This window comes from Prionailurus bengalensis, chromosome C1, assembly GCF_016509475.1.
Source record: "Prionailurus bengalensis isolate Pbe53 chromosome C1, Fcat_Pben_1.1_paternal_pri, whole genome shotgun sequence".
NCBI classification, from domain to species: Eukaryota; Metazoa; Chordata; class Mammalia; order Carnivora; family Felidae; genus Prionailurus; species Prionailurus bengalensis.
Genome location: NC_057345.1, coordinates 183,612,851 through 183,631,909, shown reverse-complemented (window position 1 = coordinate 183,631,909; position 19,059 = coordinate 183,612,851). Strand labels below are relative to the sequence as shown.

The 19,059-nt window shown below is 39.7% G+C and overlaps 2 protein-coding genes across 5 annotated transcripts in view; one reads left to right on the top strand and one right to left on the bottom strand.

The window, feature by feature from the left end:
- Positions 1 to 19,059, top strand: part of HECW2 (HECT, C2 and WW domain containing E3 ubiquitin protein ligase 2) — a 369,888-nt gene that overhangs the window by 221,945 nt on the left and 128,884 nt on the right. For all 4 annotated transcript variants that reach the window (XM_043577368.1, XM_043577366.1, XM_043577367.1 and 1 more), the window contains 4 exons: positions 4,178 to 4,272; positions 9,083 to 9,158; positions 13,594 to 13,763; positions 16,401 to 16,543. In XM_043577368.1, the coding sequence (XP_043433303.1) occupies positions 4,178 to 4,272; positions 9,083 to 9,158; positions 13,594 to 13,763; positions 16,401 to 16,543 (484 nt within the window). The remainder of the gene's footprint in view (positions 1 to 4,177; positions 4,273 to 9,082; positions 9,159 to 13,593; positions 13,764 to 16,400; positions 16,544 to 19,059) is intronic.
- On the bottom strand, positions 42 to 2,502 carry LOC122481600 (proteasome assembly chaperone 4-like). Its single transcript, XM_043577370.1, has one exon. The coding sequence runs from the start codon at positions 659 to 661 to the stop codon at positions 242 to 244; it is 420 nt and encodes a 139-aa protein (XP_043433305.1). The 5' UTR covers positions 662 to 2,502; the 3' UTR covers positions 42 to 241.

The following is a 19,059-nucleotide window of genomic DNA, read 5'->3' as shown; positions in this document are numbered from 1 at the left end:
TGCAGGGCTTGAACCCACGAACCATGAGATAATGACCTGAGCTGAAGTCGGACACCTAACTGACTGAGCCCCCCAGGTGCCCCCAGTGGCAGGTCCTTATAGGCTAATGTAGGAGGCCTCCTCACCCTTCTCCTGTCTTGCTGCCCTCTGAGGCAACATGCTTTTTTTTTTTTTTTAATTCAGTCCATTTATTTAAATGTATATTGTACGTAAGTTACAAATTCTCACTTCTGCCACTCTGCTAGAACTTTTCTGGATAAGCCTCCATTTCTTCCTTGATCCTGTGTTTTACAAGTAATGTGAGGTTACTATCTGTGTTTTGAAGGTTATAGCTGACAAACATCTGTTTGTTGGTCTTCCTGGCTAAGTGCCGGGTAAGATCAGTGGAGGTCATGCCACAAGTGTCTCTGAAGACGGAGGTAGACACGGGGATGGAATCATAGTGGCTGCACAGGGCCACGGCGAGGTTGCACAGGTGCGGCATGGCCCCCACCCACAGGAAGAGCCAGTGTGTCAGCCGCATGACGTGGAAGTGGACGAGCTGCTCCCACAGCCTTGTGCTGAAGTTGTGCAGGGAGATGTCCCGATCTGGGGTGGCCCCTCCATGCTGCCCGTTGGGCCCAGGACCACAAGCACCAAGACCCCGGCCCCCCCCCACCATCACTGGCCCAACCAGACCCTAGCAAGCAAGCCAACATGCTTTTTATAAAAGGCGGATTTTTTTTTTTTTTGGAGAAAATACTCTTACTTTATATATACATACACACATATTTTAATATATATATTTCCGTAATCTGAGACCGTTAGGAGGAGATGTTGGCTCCCACATCGGGCTATGGAGAAACCATTCTAAGGTACATGGGATCATTCATCGCTCCTTAGGCCTCCATCTCCCCTGCCTGTGCACAAGGGCTGGCTGGTGCCACAGGCAGCGGGCTCCTCCCATATCTGATGCTTGGTCATCATTCATATGTTTACTGTTATCTGTCCGTGTATCTGTTTCTCAGAAGTAGCTTTTTGTTTTCCTCTTGCAGTTAGTGCTTACAGACTGTAGCTAAAGTAGGAGCGCGAATGTCAGCTCCCCTGTCCACCCTTTTTGAGTCTTCTTCTAGGTTACCTCTCTCCACCGCTAAAATGTTTAAGCACGTCAATCAGAATGCAGCTCTCTGTCTTTTCTCTCTCACTCAGAGGAGATTGCATTTAGTAACACCATTTAAAAAAATCTTGAGTGACCTCATAAAACACTAATGTTTGAAGAGGAACGCTCTCACCTTGTCAGCGTGGAACGTTGGTGTATTTTAGGGGACAGAAGTCTTCACTGGTGTTCTGCTGAAGGGGCCAGTGTGTTTCAGTCCAGGCGCAGACGACTAGTTCTGTCCAGTACTGTCTTATTCTCTCTGATGACCAGCCTATGTGTTTGGTTCTGTAATGGGTGATCTGTGCAAATCCCCTTGGCTTTGCATCTAGCCTTGAAGCATTATGAAGCTGTTAGCTTTTGTTAGTTTTTGGCGATCATGTCCACAAAATCTATCCTGTGCAATTCAGAATGAGTTTATCTTATAGTTTCAAGGATCCTAATTTGTCACTGGGGTTGGAGACTTTTGTTATAGCAAGGAATAAATAACACCCCACATGGGTTCACTAGCAAAGCAGGCCTGGCTATCAACATCCTACACACAAAAATCAGCAGTCCCTTTTTTTTTTTCCAGTCTCATAATCTATTACCTAGCTGACTCTTAAAACCTTACAAAAGAGGAGATAGCATCCTGACTTGAGAGGAAGCTAGGGGAAGATGTCTTATAAAAATGCACTTCTCTTTGTGGAAAAATGAGCTGCTCACTCCCTTACCGCTGATCTGATCTATGAGGTGCTGCTGCAGGCGGATTCCCAGACTGCTGGTCGCCAGCATTTTGAGTGTGATCCTAATGAGCTCATGCCTGCAGAATTCAGTCCTCGTGCACACCATCAGGCTTGTTCTGCTTTGGCAGGCTTTGTGCATGGTGCTTAGCTTTGTTCTCGTAGAATACATGCTCTTGGTCTTGGAAGAAAGCAAGTGGAAGAGGAGGGTTTGCGCAGACCTGTACAGCTGTCACTATTTCAGTAATAACCAAAAGCTTGTGTTAATGTTCGGGAAAGTCCTTTGCAGAGGTGTTCCCGGGCGAGTGAAGTCATAGTGCGGCTAGAATTCCTGTGTGCGTCATCTTGCTGTTCCTCAAACTCAGCATGCTTATTCCTGCTTCCCTGCTTTTACCGCCCCTCACCCGTTATCATCTCTGCTCCATTTTTCTCATCTAGAAGTGTGAGTCCAGACCTATTTGTTCCATGAGGCCTTTCTGACTGCACCGTGTCGTCGCTCATCTTCTCCGGGGTCTCCACACTCTGCTACCCGGCCGCTCTTCCTTTTTAGCCCTTCCTGTAAAATTGTCATCCTAACAGCTACACGAAGAACACCTGCTAGACCAGAAACCTTTCTTTGATTCTCTTGCACTGTCAGGCATATGTTGTGATGGGTACATGGTAAAAATCTTTTGCTTGATGATGCTAACTACATTGTGAGTCACTGCACTGTGATCATCATGCATAATGGAAACACTCAATATTTTCCCTCATGACAGAGCTAATTTTTTAAGCTTTAGTATTTTGTCATTGACAGAAAAATGTAATATTCCTGTACGTAGTATTCCTAATCCTATGTAAATTCCTAAAATGATTTTTTTTAAGCATTCTATCTTTCTCTTAAAACTGGCAAACTCGGGGCGCCTGGGTGGCGCAGTCGGTTAAGCGTCCGACTTCAACCAGGTCACGATCTCGCGGTCCGTGAGTTCGAGCCCCGCGTCGGGCTCTGGGCTGATGGCTCAGAGCCTGGAGCCTGTTTCCGATTCTGTGTCTCCCTCTCTCTCTGTCCCTCCCCTGTTCATGCTCTGTCTCTCTGTCCCAAAAATAAATAAACGTTGAAAAAAAAATTAAAAAAAAAAAAACTGGCAAACCAAATACACTGTAGGAGACCATTTGGTGCAGTCAGGAGAGTTGATAGAAGAGTAAGTTCTTGGGGAAAATCCATCTAGTGGCCCCACTTTAATAATCCAGGTGACTCAGTTGAGAGAGGAGCCCCACTTCTCTAGGCTGCGACTCTTCCCTGGTGCCTGTCCATCAGCATCATTTCCTATGACATCATTGCCTTAAATGACACCTTGGGGAAAATGCGTCTTGTAGGGACACTACAGTGACTCAGATACTCTGTATACAGAGAAATTCTAGTGGCTGTGGGTTTTATCTTTGACACATTTGCCTTCACGGTCTTTGAAATTGTAATTACTTTCCAAAATCAATAATTGGCATTTTTATTGCTTTTCATCAAGCTCAAATTTTATGTGTGTGTGTGTGTGTGTGTGTGTGTGTGTGTGTGTACACATGCACCTGTGGGGAGAGAGGTATATATATGTCCACATATCTCTATCTGTCTATCTATTTATCCATCTATTTATCTATCCAGATCTATATATTTATGTATCTATATGCCAGTGGTTCCTAAATTTGATCCCTGTCTAGTGACTACATTGAAGCCATCTGAAAAATTAAAATACAGATTCCCTATCACTGCAGAATCTATACAGCATTCTTTTTTACTCTGTTAGACTGCTTTTTTGTATTTCCACTAACAGTGGCAGTCTATTTTGTAGAGGTTAGGAGTGAGCGCTTTGGAGTCCCACAGACTGGGTTTGAGTTCTGACTCTGTCATTTCCTGTTTATTTGACCTTCTGCAAACCCTGCCACTTCTTCTGTAATATGGGGATGGGAATTTCTGCCTCCCAAGGTTGAAGTGGGTATCAAATAACAACATGAGTGGCGACAAACCATGGTGTCTGGTGCGCTGTGGAGCGCCTCAATAAATGGTGACTAGTTTTCTTCCTATCCCTACACTATACATATTTTGGTGTGTTGTTTTGTGCATTATTTTTCTCATATCTTTGGGATATTCATAGAAAATTTCAGAGAACTCTGTAAAATCAAACAAGAATTGATGTAATTTATTTCTTTGATTGGAAAAGAAGGGATTGATTATTCAAAGAGTCTAGAGTAGGATCTTCTGACAGGGGGTGTGGCAGGTTTCTTCAGCTGATTCCTAAATGACTAGTTTCAGTGTTGAAATTACTGTTTTTCTCCAATCAATTTGCAGCTGAGATAAAAATCTGTTTCAAATACTACCACGGCATTAGCGGAGCCCTGCGAGCCACGACCCCCTGCATCACCGTGAAGAATCCTGCTGTGATGGTGAGTGCCCCTCATTGCCGGCTTCCTCATGAGGTCCCCCCGGGCCCTCGGCTTCTATTTTTGCCAGTGCAGCTCTGGCAGGGTTATGAGGAACGATGAAAAAGGAAACACGTAACAGTGTGGGCACTGTTGTAGGAAAGGAAATAACTTACAGGCTGGCTTACCTGGATCCATAATACGAATCGTGGAAAAATATGATTTGATTTATAACAATTCTGCAAATGGTCAGCTCTTCAGAGAACCCATTCATGAAGCAAATTAGTGAGTATGCCATCAAATTTAGTCTTAAACTTGGTCTAAATTTAGTCTGGGTGACTGGTTGGGAGGAAATGGTGGTATTGCGTCTTACCTGAGTTTAATTTACATGAGCTCAGTGAGTAAGAGGGGAAAATAGCAATTCAAATCCTGTGTGATTCTACCCGCAGTCATCCTTACAAGCTTTCACTCCAAAGAGTGTGAGATGGGGATCATGCATGTGCTATTCCCTCAGGAGGTCTGAGCACCAGATTCCTAGATGCTGAGTTGGGCGCTAGAGCCTAAATATACCACACATTTTTAGTATAACATGGCCACTCAACGGAAGTCCCCCTCTTCACCAGGCCCTCAAGTGAAGAAAGAGATGCCTGATTTAGTTTGGAAGGAAACTGGTTGTGTTAGACTTTTGAAGGCAAGTATATATATATATATATACATTTTCAACATGGTACTTTCTGAAGGTTTATTTTTCACAATTTTGTGGTTTTTCACTCCATTGACTAAATTTAGACTCTAACAGCTTTGTAGTATGTACTCATTGTAGATGGGTGGTTGGGTTCAGGTGGTTTGGGGAGATTCTTAGAGTCTAAGATATGTAAAGCATTGGAGGTTTAATAAGCCATTAATAAAAATCAGATCATGAAAGCAAAGAAGAAAAATATTGACTCCCACAATATAGAACCTTTATCACAGTGTGTGTGTGTGTGTGTGTGTGTGTGTGTGTGCACGCACATGTGTATTGTGTATGTGTGCATTTATAGATGCAAGCATTTTTGGAAATAGGCAAGTAGTCATGTTGACTCCCTGAAATTCAGAAAGTAATCTCTGCAGGTGGCATTTTGAATCAACAACGGTATATCATGAAGTCTTTCCTTTTCATTTATTCACTCAAACAAATATTCATTGGGTACCTGCTAAGTACCAGCCGTTGCATTCACCATTGGGGATGACATGACAAGCAAAAACTCAGTCCTTTCTTTCACTGGTCTGGTGGGTACAAGAGACATCACTAAATTAATTTATGTTTATTTGAGTGATAATTGCTGTGAGGGGGAGTAAAATGGAGCTATGAGGGCACATACTAGTAGAATTTATCCTGATCAAGTAGGTCTTGGAAGGCTTCCTTGAAGAAGGAAGATTGTTTGCAGGACAATCTGAAGGATGAGTAGGAGATACTTAGGTGAAGAGGTGGGGTGGGGGCGGGGTGGGGGGAAGATCATTTCAGGTAGTGGGAATAGTATTTGCAAAATCTTTAGTATCCAAATATTCTACTCACATTTGAATTATATTTAAGTTCCCATGTAGTAAACATAATTTAGAATTTAAAAGAATAATCCACATTTATTATACAAGACTTTGAAGGTCACCAGGAGAATAACCGTCATTGATTACAAAATCTGCCATGTCACATACTAAGCAGTGGAATGTGCTTCAACTGATATTCTAAAAAGAAAAATTACAAAAGTGGAAAAGTGAGGTCTTTAATAATAGAACCTTTGAAAAATTAACTGTGTGTGAAATTAGACAATAACTTCCAAACATGATTTTCTAGATTCAGATTTTATTAGACTTGAGCAACTTAAGTGATCAGATATCACTGAAGGCAGCAGGGTTTTACAGCGTAGTGAACACTGGTCTCATTCCATTGATTTTGCATTGAGATTACTCTGTCAAAGCCTGTGGATAGTTTGTAGATAATTAATTTTCTTCAGACAGCTTTTAGAGAACCATCAAAGCTTCATAGATATAGCTCTGGCAGTCAGAATAGAATATTTCTGTTCAAAGGGTGACAATAATGGAATTGTTGGTCAATAGATTTCTGACCCAGCTGAGACAATTTGGTGTATGTCCAAAATTGGAAGTCTGGGGGACACCTCATGGTGGGGATAAGTGCTGTGCTTCCATGATGGTCACCTAGTTATATGACATGTGTCTAGTTATTGTGACTGATGGACAACATTGATATTTTAGTTTGATTATTCCATGACCATATGCAAAGAATAGCCCTGGAGGAAGTGTCTGAGCACCTCTCTAGGGAAGAAAATGAGCTGCCATCATCCTCTTATGGCCTCCTTTCTCATATATCCTTTTGCAATGAATCAAGGATTTTAAAAAAGTTGCGTCTTTTCTGTCATTTGTACTTTGACGTCATTGTCATTCATCAGAGTACTCAGTGATACGTGTCTCTGACACTTGGAACAGGAAATCCTTTGGCTTCGGGGACAGATAAAGGCTAGCATCACTCACTACCATGTATTGTTTCAACACTCGGTTGTCAGTGTTCCTTCTGGGTTTTCCTGGAATGAATCTGTGGCGTGAATTTATTTAAAATCTCTCTTTAAACATTGAGTGCAGATGTGTTTCGTATCACCGATGTTCCTGTATCTAGTGATAATGTTTGGTCTTTCCTGGCTTTCTTGTCACAAATGATGGAATTGAATTCATGAGTATTACTTCAGAAGAGCATTTGCCTCAGTTGTAGTACAGGACGCTATCTGTGAATTCTCTGAGAGTTGTTTCACATTAGCTTTTGCCAGACAGTGGTTTATATTTTTAAAATGAGAATTTGAAGGCATTTTCTTGTGTTTCTATAATATCTTATAACATTTCCAACACGTTTAAATGAAGACTGACCATGAATCTTTTTCATCTCCTTTAACTCACTTAGCATCGGTGTAGCTTAGCAGGAAGAGACTTCACGTTTTTGGAGGGAACACATCTTATTGGGTGGTGTGGTCCATTTGGTGGGAAGCTATGGTTTATCAGGCTGTACTCAGGACTTGGAGGGCAGGTTGCTGAGTGTCTGTCTCACAGCAGTCTGTACCACCTCACGCTGTTCATTGCTCTATGGTCCAGGGATGTGTGTGGTGAAAGCAGGATGAGACAGAGACAGCCATCCGTTATCTGGCCAGTCTGCTGCTGTGTCTTTTCCGATTAAACTGGGGATGGTGAGTCAGAGAGAAACAACGCAATATGGTAAACTTTACATACTTGTTGAGAGTCAATCCAGAGTTATCACGAAGTTGGTTTTATGGATGAAATAAATTAAAGATACCTGGATGATACCCTGTTATACTGCAGATGACGTTTGAAAGCATCAGGAATCAGTGAAGTGCCATGCAAAATAGTTTTGATTAAGGTACAGGAAGTAGAGGGGCACCTGGGCGGCTCAGTCGGTTAAGCTTCTGACTCTTGATTTCAGCTCAGGTCATGATCTTATGGGTTCGTGGGATTGAGCCCCACATTGGGCTCTGTGCTGACAGTGTAAGACCTGCTTGGGACTCTCTCTGTCTCCCTCTCTCTCTCTGCCCCTCCCCAATCTGTGTGTGCACACTCTCTCCCTCAAAATAAATAAATAAACATTTAGAAAAAGAGAAGGAAGTAGAAATTTATATTTCAAAATTTGAATAGAATTTATTTAAAAAAATTTTTTTAACGTTTATTTATTTTTGAGACAGAGAGAGACAGAGCATGAACAGGGGAGGGTCAGAGAGAGAGGGAAACACAGAATCTGAAACAGGCTCCAGGCTCTAGCCATCAGCACAGAGCCCGACGTGGGGCTTGAACTCATGGACCGAGAGATGACCTGAGCTGAAGTCAGACGCTCAACCGACTGAGCCACCCAGGCGCCCCAATGGTGGTAGATGATTTTTTAAAAAGTGAGGGAGTGAGGCAAAATTTAGATGGAAGGGTTTAATCCAAAGTTTAGAATTAATATGTGGTCTCTGTTTCCCAATTATTCAAAATATATTCTGCCTTCAGTTCAGTCTCTTACAGCGTTGTGGGCTTCTTTGTTAGAGAACTGGGAGACCTTTTTTTTTTTCCTAGTGTACCATAAATGGAGCACTTACTTGTACATTAATTGAGAGAAAGGCTAAATTTGCCATCCTTGGTGGTCCATAAATGACAGGTTTCAAGTGAGATAGCCTTTACAAAAACTTTTACAATACAATAATCAGTACAACAGCACTGCAGACTCTTACAACTACTAATTATAATAGCTGTGCCATGTACCTGCAGCACAGTAAAATAGGAGTCTACGAGGGCAGTGGGGCATCCACATGGTGACTCAGAAATATTTGGCAGGTAATTGGAGGGTAATTCTACATATATGTGGATGAGTTTGAGAAAAATCACCTGTTTAGTTTATTCTGTTTTCCTAGTAAATCTAAAGGAATCTGGTGTTTGGTTTTTAACTGAAAGGAATATTTTAATATAGTAATAGTAATGTAAGTACATTCAGTACATATCAGCTATATTCTTATCAAAGAAGTAAAAGGACATAAAGTAGGTTGATTCCTGTCCCAGGAAATTTAGAAGTTCATATTGGTTTCATTTGGGGTAATGATTAAATTTAGGTGTGACTCTTTCTCTCGTCTCTGAAAATATGCATTTTTATGTGTCTGGATTCCAAGATTTATAGTATATGAAAGGCATATACTACAATGCATGTTTGATACAAAAAATCATCACATTTGTAAATATATGTGGTTCCCTAAGCACGTTGGGTACCATCATACTCCTGTGAAACTTCATATGTGCTTTTCCTCTGCAGATGGGGGCAGAAGGCATGGAAGGAGGTGCTTCCGGAAATCAGCATTCTCGGAAACTCGTCAGCTTCACGTTGTCAGGTAAAGGTGTCTTTAAATGTGATGTCCAGTTTGAAAGTGTATAATTTCAAAGACATGAATAGTCAGTTTTGTCTATAGATTCTTTTTTTTATTAAAAAAATTTTTTTTAATGTTTATTTTTGAGAGAGAGAGAGTGAGCAGGGGAGGGACAGAGAGAGAGGGAGACACAGAATCTGAAGAAGGCTCCAGGCTCTGAGCTGTCAGCACAGAGCCTGACATGGGGCTCGAACTCATGAGCTGTGAGATCATGACCTGAGCTGAAGTTGGACGCTCAACCGACTGAGCCACCCAGGCACCCTTACAGAGTCTTACATATGATATGTGAACTATTTATTTTTTTGGTAAAAGTTCTGGAAATTCAAGTATATTTCTTACCATGAAAAAATTAGACTACTAATATAAACTCAGAAATTATTTCTTCCAGGTTTTCTAGTGATAAAATGACTGTAACTATATACAGTTACTTAAAAACAACACTGTAACATATGCTATCCCTACTGGAGAACTTTAGTTTTGAAAACCATGTATGTGCTTAGCTCATCTGAACAAGGAAAATATTGGAGACTAGGAAAAATAAGCCAAGGTTACTCCTCCTATTTCTGTGGAGAAATTCACATAAAAGTTGGAAAGCTGATAAGGCAACTTTTTTGTTTATTTTCTGATTAAGGAGATATTCTAATTGCTTGTTTGTTTATGAAAATGTGCTGCTTTTCAGATTGTGAGTTAGAACTCATCTGTGTTTTGTAAGTTTAATTTAGTTGAATCCAACAGTTCAAAAAAAGAATAGGGGGAAAAATCAGAGTTTTTCACCAAAGGGAAATATTTTTTCATAGAACATCAGTTTATACAGACTGAAAACTTTCACACACAAAATATACCCACACCTATGTATGTGTATACTGGGTTTCAGAATAAAATATATTTCATATGTAGATCATGGTCAAAAATGTTTCAAAGCTACTGATTTAAAAAAAATAATTGGCAGTCATAAAGTCAGGAAGACACTAAGAAAATCAGTCTTTGAAATGCACTTTTAAAACAGACAACTGTGCTATGACACATATAAAATGCAGTCTAACAGATGTCTGTCACTAAAAGATGTTTTGTTTTCATTTTTCCATTGGTGCAGTGCTTCTACATTTTAAATTAGATTCACTTTTCTTGGCTGCAAAAAGTATTGTGGATGAAAATTCACATTGTCAAGAGTGAGAGAAAACTGATCTTGAGAACAGACATTTCCATGATGTATAATGACCACATATGATGAAAGTGTGCACATTAGTTCATTGCTGGCCCATGGCCTTCCAGAGTATCCATTTCTGTTCTAGCATGTTCCTACTCCCCTATATGAGTTTACTTACTATGAAAGCCTTTTTTTGCCTTTGGTTCTCTGGTGGATCTCAGAAGTTGTAAACTGGTGGCTTATGGTTCAATTTTGGCCAAGAAGTATGTTTTGGTTGGAACCCTCAGGTTTTAAAACATATCTAGGTTTTTAGAAGCACACTTTGAAGTTCCACTGCCAGTGGAACTTACCCTTACCCTCAATGTCTGTGTGTCTCCTGGAAGCATTTATTTGGCTCTGCTTTAGACCTTCACAGTCTTGAGGGGTTGCAGGTACAGAAATCCTTTGTGTATAGGTAGGGAACAGTTAGCCCACCTCCATGGTTACTTTAATCATACCATGGTCTTCTTAGTTTAGACGCATTGCCTTAAGCTTCCAAGTGATCAATATCATTCCAAATGCAACACACACATACTGATTTTGACTCCAGAGGGGAGGTTAATTAATTCACTGCAGGAGAATGACCAGCTAGAACTTGAAAACCCCAGGACGTTTTCCTAAAAAGTAGGAAATAGCTTTGGGGCATCACCAGATGCTTCTTCTTTAAATATAATTTCTTCCAACATCCCACCTCAGTACACAGGGTGGCTGGCTACTTTATATCTGTTTTACTTCCTAATGTATGGTCAGATATTTGCAGATGGTGTACGGAAGTGGCTAAAAATTATATAAGATGAAAGCAGTTCTATAATGGTAATTCTGAACAATTAATCCAGTTATAGCATATTGACAGTGATAATAGTGTTTAGCGAAGAGCATTTAAGCATTGTAGAATGTCTGCCTGCAAATGTTCTACTCTTGATTCTCTGTGGTAAGTAGGGACACAAATTAGTGAATTCTACAGCTAAAACAAAAGCTGTTTGTGTTTTTTTTTTAAGTTTTTTAATGTTTATTTAATTTTGGGAGAGACAGAGGCGCAAGCGGGGGAGGGGCAGAGACAGAGGGAGACACAGAACCCGAAGCAGGCTCCAGGCTCTGAGCTGTCAGCACAGAGCCCAAGGCGGGGCTTGAACTCATGAACCATGAGATCATGACCTGAGCCAAAGTGGGACGCTTAACCAACTGAGCCACCCAAGTGCCCCCAAAACTGAGTTTCGGTTACTATCTTAATCCTCTTCTCCAAATAAGACTTTAAACTAGGGTATTTAGCATGTCATACTTTTGTGACTTTGAGGTCTTAGTTGGTCTATTAGGTGATGCAGATATTTATGAGCAGTAAAATATATAAAAGACAAAATGGAGAAGCCAGAGCAGAAATGAGATGGATAAAGGAACAGAATAATCAGACTACAAATAGTTGGTAGATTCTTATATTTATTAATGAAGATTTATTTGTGCAGCATTCCTTGTGGAAAAATTTGATATGAGGGTTATTTAATAGTGGCATCTTTCATCACAGTGGCGTAACCTTCTGATGGAATGCTTTTTGTCCAAAGGAATGCTTTGCGTGAATAATTTAGCTCTGTCATGCTTTGTGGCAGCCATTTCCGTCCATGTTACTCCTCATTTACTGCAAAGAAATCCCTTGTTTAGAAGTAGATTTAGTATCTAAAGACTATCATTCTTCTGTCTTTGAGTCTGAGGCGAGCCTAATCGAGAAAGGTAAGAAAGTAAATATGCAAATTGTGTTTTCCTCTCGGAGCTATTTTATGCCGAATAAAGCCACGCGAAAACATGTAGCACCATTAAATTGATAGTGAGTTGCAGATGCTGTGTTAAGATGACTGTGTAGCTTATGAAGTGCCAGGAGTGGGGACTGTAAGGCTAGAGAGATGACAGTGGCATCTCTGAAGTGCCTTACTCATCTTTCTCTTCTCCTTCTCTTTTCTCTTCAGATCAAAGATCTTACTGTATTTCATGCAGTGTCCTTAGCATAAGGACCTCCTGGTTGACTTTTTCGGTCTTTGCTGACATATGAAACTCGGCTGTCAGTTAGTTGTTATTAGACAGCACTCTGGGCCACAAGTTGTTGTTGGCCATGGGTGAGCCTCCTCCAGGAATTGCTCCCTAGACAATGTGGTTCTATTGGCAACCCCACCAATTCTGTCCCTCCAGGAAAGACTTTGAGTTTCAAGAATGGGCTTGAGTAGGATGACTCAGGGAACCTGCCATCATTGACAGTCACCATACAGAGTCTGCTGCCCAGCTGATCTGGGTAATCCAAAGGTCTTTGGAGGTTTAGAGGGATCTGCAGAATTTTTTTCTGGACTAGTTATCAGGACCTCCCTAGACTGATCATAATTGTAGCAAGTTGCTTAGAAACGGTCCGTTATTCCAGAAGCTTTCAAGATCCCTTAGCTCTTAGGCCAATCTTATTCAAACTGATACTCTCAGAAAGGTGTTGAGGACCCGGAAGAGCTGGGTTTGTTACCTGACATGTTGGTGTCCCTTATCCTCACTCCTTTGAAAAGTGTCAGTCTCTCCACTTACCAGATTTTAGCCAGAAATTTTAGCAACTCACATACTGTGAAGTAGCAGCTGGTGAATCTAAGATGTTCTGGGACAGCCATCAAATATTTAAGTTACTAACCAGTAGACTCACAATTATTTAATACAGCAGGTAGCATTCAAATTTTAGAAATATTTCTCGTTTTCTTTTCCCCCTAATATTCATTACATTTGTGGAATATATAACATTTTAAATGTGGTACAACTGAATGTGTGGTCTGAAGTTTCACCCCCAATTAAACATAGGTCTATAATTTCATTATATGTATGTAGAAGAGATTTAATTTTTCTCTCATGAAAGAACATATTAACATTCTTTTTTAAAAAAATAAACTGTTTCCTAAGAATTTCTCTCAAGATACTGTGTGAAATGCTGGTTGCCAAACCACATAGCAAAATGGTGGTGAAGACGCACGTTAGAATCAAAATGGTTCCCAGGAAGTCAGTTTAGGTGCATGAGGTGATGGTAAATGTTTGGCTTCATTTATTCAGCCTGTCAAGAGACTCCCCCTCTGCTGGAATTATTCATAACTCACTTGTCCTTACTTATCTCAGCGATCATAGTGTGAATAACGTTGTTATTGTTTACTGTTGTTTACCCCCCTCTCCCTTTCTCTCCCTCCCTCCCCCTCTCTTTCTTTCAAGATCTTAGAGCAGTTGGGCTAAAGAAAGGGATGTTCTTCAATCCTGATCCTTACCTTAAGATGTCCATTCAGCCAGGGAAGAAGAGCAGTTTCCCCACCTGTGCCCACCATGGGCAGGAGAGAAGGTCTACTATCATCAGTAACACCACTAATCCAATTTGGCACCGAGAGGTAAGATGATCCTCAGGGATCTTCTACTTGACAGGAATTTGGCCAAGTTCATCTCTCTTATGTGTACTGTTGAGCTGTTTATGAGCATGGGCAAGATGGCTAAGATATCTCGGGATTCTGTTAGGAAGAGTGTAGGAGGAGAATGAGACAGTCCCTTGTAGCCAGGGCCAGGAATAGGGCAAAGCAGGTGAGGTCCTTGATCTTGGGTGCATGACTGAAGGGAGCCAGAAGACTCAATAATCAAAATTAAGATTTTAGTGAAATATTTAAAAAAATGAAAATCAGTGCAAAAAATTCATGATGAACAGATATTAAAATTTTAAGTAAGGACAGGTTCAATAACATTGGCTTGCAGAGCCATATTCGAGCCTGAAGCAGAAGGAAAAGTCAGTAACACTGATCCTGTTTTTATTTAAAATTTTTATGTTTTTACACCCAAAACTAATGTAACACTGTATAACTAACTGGAATTAAAATAAAAACTTGTAAAGCCCCCCCCCCCCAAATTTTCTATATTTTGTTCTAGTTATGTATTCAGTACAGATTAGAGGAATTTCTCTCCCTATGGGCTTTGGCAAATGTTTTTTGGATTTCTAGATTTTGGTTAATTAAGCCATTCAAGGTAGTTGTCATCCCGAGGGAAGCCAGATCGTTGATGTGTTGGTGATAGATACTTTGACGTTCCTTCCAGCCACTTTATGCTACCAGTCATCTTAGCGCACCGTATCAGTGAAATCAAGCAAAGCGTTTTCTCATTAGAACTAGGGAAAATCAAGGAGTGAACAGAGATATTGTTTCTCATCTAATGAGCAAAGCATGAACTCTGCCACCATTTCTCAGAGATCTAAGACATGTTTCACACACTGGTGTTAGAGTGTTTCTAGGTAAACCTTTATTGGCGTAGGAGTTGCATAGTTAATCAGATCATTCCCTACTGTTTAATGACAATATGTTCTAACTTTGTAGAAATATTTCCATGGGGAGGGAGATGATTCGGGGATCTAAAACCAGTTGGAAAAAAGGTACTGCTCTTTGAGACTTGCCAGCACAGCAAGATGTTTCTCCTGAGCAGTTCTTATAGTTATTTAAATGGATTAAATATTGCGTGTTTTCTTACACCTGGTTTAAAAAAAACTGCTTATGATCTCCACATAGTAAAAAATTCTTAAAGGCACACGACTTAATTTAACATATGTACAAGCCTAGAAGACATAGCATGTATCTCACTATGAGCTTTAGAAGGCACATAGTGGATTTGGTAATGATATTGGCAATAACTTTCTTTTCCTAACATTTTATATTTACAAAATTCTTAAACTTTGTATGCATAATAAGGGTGCATAAGGGATGAGATCATCATCCATCCATTTTGATGGTTAAGAGACTGAAGCTTGAAGTGTTTATGTAACTTAGCTGTTCAGAGGCAGAAGCAGTGCTTAAACTTTGCTCTCTTATTCTAAGCAAGTGCTTTTTCCATGAAGCAAATTACTAGATGACATGGCCCTTTGGGGAACTTTAATTGTTATGACTAAATAAACTTAGTAGTGCCTAAGTATAAAGCTGGCTGGAACCTTTCACATCACTGTGGTTGAATGGATAATATCAGGACTGGGATGAAATGATTCTGGTTAGATTCCCGGCTTCATCACTTATCCGGAGATCCTCGTCCTTAAGAAGAAAATTTTATCTGAGGCACCTGGGTGACACAGTTGATTAAGCGCCTCTTGATTTCAGGTCAGGTCATGATCTCACAGTTTGTGAGATCGAGGCCTGCATAGACCCCTGCCTGGGATTCTCCCTCTCCCTCTCTCCCTCTGCTCCTTCCCTCTTGCCATGCTCTCTCTCTCTCTCCCCCAAAACAAACAAACAAACAAACAAACAAACAAACAAACAAACAAACATTAAAAGAGAAAGAAAATGTTATCTTTCTAAAGATAACATGAAGGTAATGTATGTGAAAGTCTTTGTAAACGAATAAAGCTCTTTATATTTATTTTAGATTCTTATTAATAACCAGTCTGATTTTCTCCAATGGCATTGCTAAGCAAAACAACAAAACTTATGTTAGCTTCATATTTTGATTTTTCTGTCTCAGAAAAAAATGACCCTGTGTGCCTTTTAAATTAAGTAATTTGCCTGTAAGCATCGTTTTATTTTCATATTTGTCAAGAGAAACCACAGTATTCTGTAGGTGTTCCTACTTTAGCCACTAAGTGAAAGTTCTGTATAATTTCAAAATACCATGGGATTAAGAATTAAAATTGCTGTTAATCAACTACAGTGGTTAATGTGAAATTGTCCAATAACAGGATATTAAATTTCAAAGAATTGAGATACAATAAATATAGTAAGTGCTAAAATTGTATTGCGCAGTTTAATATTTGATAACGTCTCCTAAAACTGTTGAACCAGGATCCTAAGCTTCTTTTGTGACAGGTCCTTAACTGAGGCCTTGTAATCACTGTGAATGCTGATCATTCACTCAGAATGACAATGGTTGTAGATATTTCTAGCAATGTGGACTCTGGGTGTCGTCATTAGGATTTGAGAGATCCCATTTTCTAAGTAATAATAAAATGATATAATTTCATATTTGTCTTCCTTTTGAATCACCACGTTATCTGTTTTTATTTTCAGAAATATTCCTTTTTTGCGCTTCTTACTGATGTCTTGGAAATTGAAATTAAAGACAAATTTGCCAAGAGCCGTCCTATCATCAAGCGTTTTCTGGGGAAACTAACCATTCCAGTCCAGAGGTTGCTGGAGCGGCAAGCCATTGGGTAATCAGCCCCCACTTGGAGGGATCTTGTTGAGATTAGTTTGCATAGAATCGACTGAAATGAAACTTTGTAGTCCTAGGACTTATCTTAGTGATAAGAAGTGGTAAGGTAATTCTTTTAAAATTAAAGTGTTCGTATACTCATTAAACTGTGTGGGACAAAAGGCTCTGTTTTCATTATATACTTTTTTGTTGTTGTTGTTTCTGTTTATTGTATCTGTCTTTTCCAAGATGTGCTTACCATTAGCATGTCAGTGTCAGATGTCATAGTACTCAATTGTTTTTGAAGATATTGAAATCTTGCAGTAAAAGCTTCTCCCCAGAGCCGGATTCCAGCGTCAGGTCGACAGCTCCCTTATCCTAATTAATCCCATCCAGACAACTCGTTATTCCTGAAAAACAAAACCACCTTGTTTCAGGGCCATTTGAAACAAGACCTTGACTCACAGGAGATATTATAGTAGAGCTCCTACCTACACATTCATTCAGGCAACTAAAGCTTACTCACTGAGAGAATTTAAAAATGTGATTTCATGTCTGTTTTCTTTCTATGAGCTTTTTGTAAACTGTGAATAAAGTAGTTAAGAAATCATAACATTGCTTATCATAAATGGTAGGTATATTTTTGCTTGATAGTTTCCAACAAACTCAGTAACACTGCTGCTCCGAAGTAGCACTCAGGGTACTTTTCTTGTATCTTTTTCATCATAGGCAACATTGTGAACATACCGCAACAGTAACAGTGATAGTAGTGATGGGGCATCTTGTTTTGTATCTTTTTCACTGTCAGACCATGAACAAATGGTAGTGGCAGTAACAGTAGCAGCAGCAGCAGACTATAAGTAGTAGCAGCAGAAGTAAAAAATAAAAGTAAACAGTGTAAGAAGATGCTGAGAGCTTATTCTGTGTCAGGGGTTAAAGACATTCCTCGCATCAGCGCCCGTAATCTTCTCAACAGCTCTGGGAGGTAAATAATGTGATTACACCCATTTCAGAGATGAGGAATGTGAGGCTAGCAAGCAAGAGGCAGAGCTGGGATGCGAGTTCAGATCTCTGTGCTCTAGATCCTGGCAGCGCCCTAAGGATGGGCAGCAGTGTGATATTATTCCAGCTAACTAAGGAAGGCTGGTCATTCACATTCACTCTGTAACAAATGAACTGTTCTGTTTCGGCAAGTCATAATCTACTTGGGCATTAGTTTCCTCATCTGAAAAATACAGTGTTGCGATCAGTGGATCTCAAAGGCCCCTTCAAAATCTGAAACTAAGAGATTCTAATGGATTGTAATTCTCTGGCCATCAGAGACCATGAAATGTGTGGTTGAGCCAGGACACATGAAGTAGAAATATTATACTGAAATCTTAGCAGCCTGATTTATCTGATAAAAGCTAGGAAATCACAAGTATTGCTTCTGGTAGAGATACTATACTTGAGGAAGTTTTTTAAAAGTTATTTTTAGGATTTCTAGAAAGTGAAAGATTTTAGAGAGTCAGGATTAACTAGGGTAAATACAGTATATCTGTCATTTAATGTATATAATTATAATCATTTAATTTATATATCACGCTTGCTAAAAGTATGAATTTATGTACACTAGTAAGAATGATCAAGGCAAAATAAAACCTTTTCAGTGCATGAAACTGTTGTTGACTTGTTGGCTTTTCATTTCAGCTTTTAAACAACTGGACACTTAGAGAACTGCCAGTCATGAATTTATGTGCACTGGAAGGAAGTCCAGCATGAATTTGTAAAATATTGGAATTAAGAAATGTTTCTGTATAAGTATATTTAAAGCATTGCCTGATACAGATACTGGGGATTTGCTTTATTAGATAAGAGTGACACTACATACTAGTATATCAGCTATTAACACCTAAATGTGTATTCCTGATCTTAAGATTGCCTTCCATCAAGTGATTAATTCATCTCGAAAAGTGCTGGGTTCTCATTACTTATATGTTTGGTAGATTGCAATCCTCTGAGGTAGTTGAGGTTTTACAGAATGTGGTTTGTAGAATGAGATAGAATCCTTACTAAGTGCCTATTTTGAAGGCATTTGTTTGAATGTAACATTTTACAGGGTGGCCTGCGTTTTGTCCAAAATGCAGATCACTTTCCCATGCTTTGTCACCCCCTCTGATTACATTAGAAAGAGAATGTCTCAAGTAGTGAGAGTACTTTGGCACTTATTCTTTGCAATTATGTATCATAATGATATATAATATATTGCTCACAACAGTATATCACAGGAAGAGACAGGATGAGTCAGGTAAGACTGGGTAAGAACAAGAAGGCGGGCGACTCTTCCGACAGGCACTCAGCAAGGGATGAAACCCTTGACTCGGAATCTCCCAGGAGGGAAGATTTCCTGTATTTGTAGGTTGAATAGTTGAATTGAGTTATCTTGCCAGTTTGGTAAATAAACGGTACTAACACTTGTTAAAATTCTTCTTTCCGAGTAAAGAGTCTCATTTGTTAGTTAATTTATTCAACAAATATGTGTGTATGCATATTTAG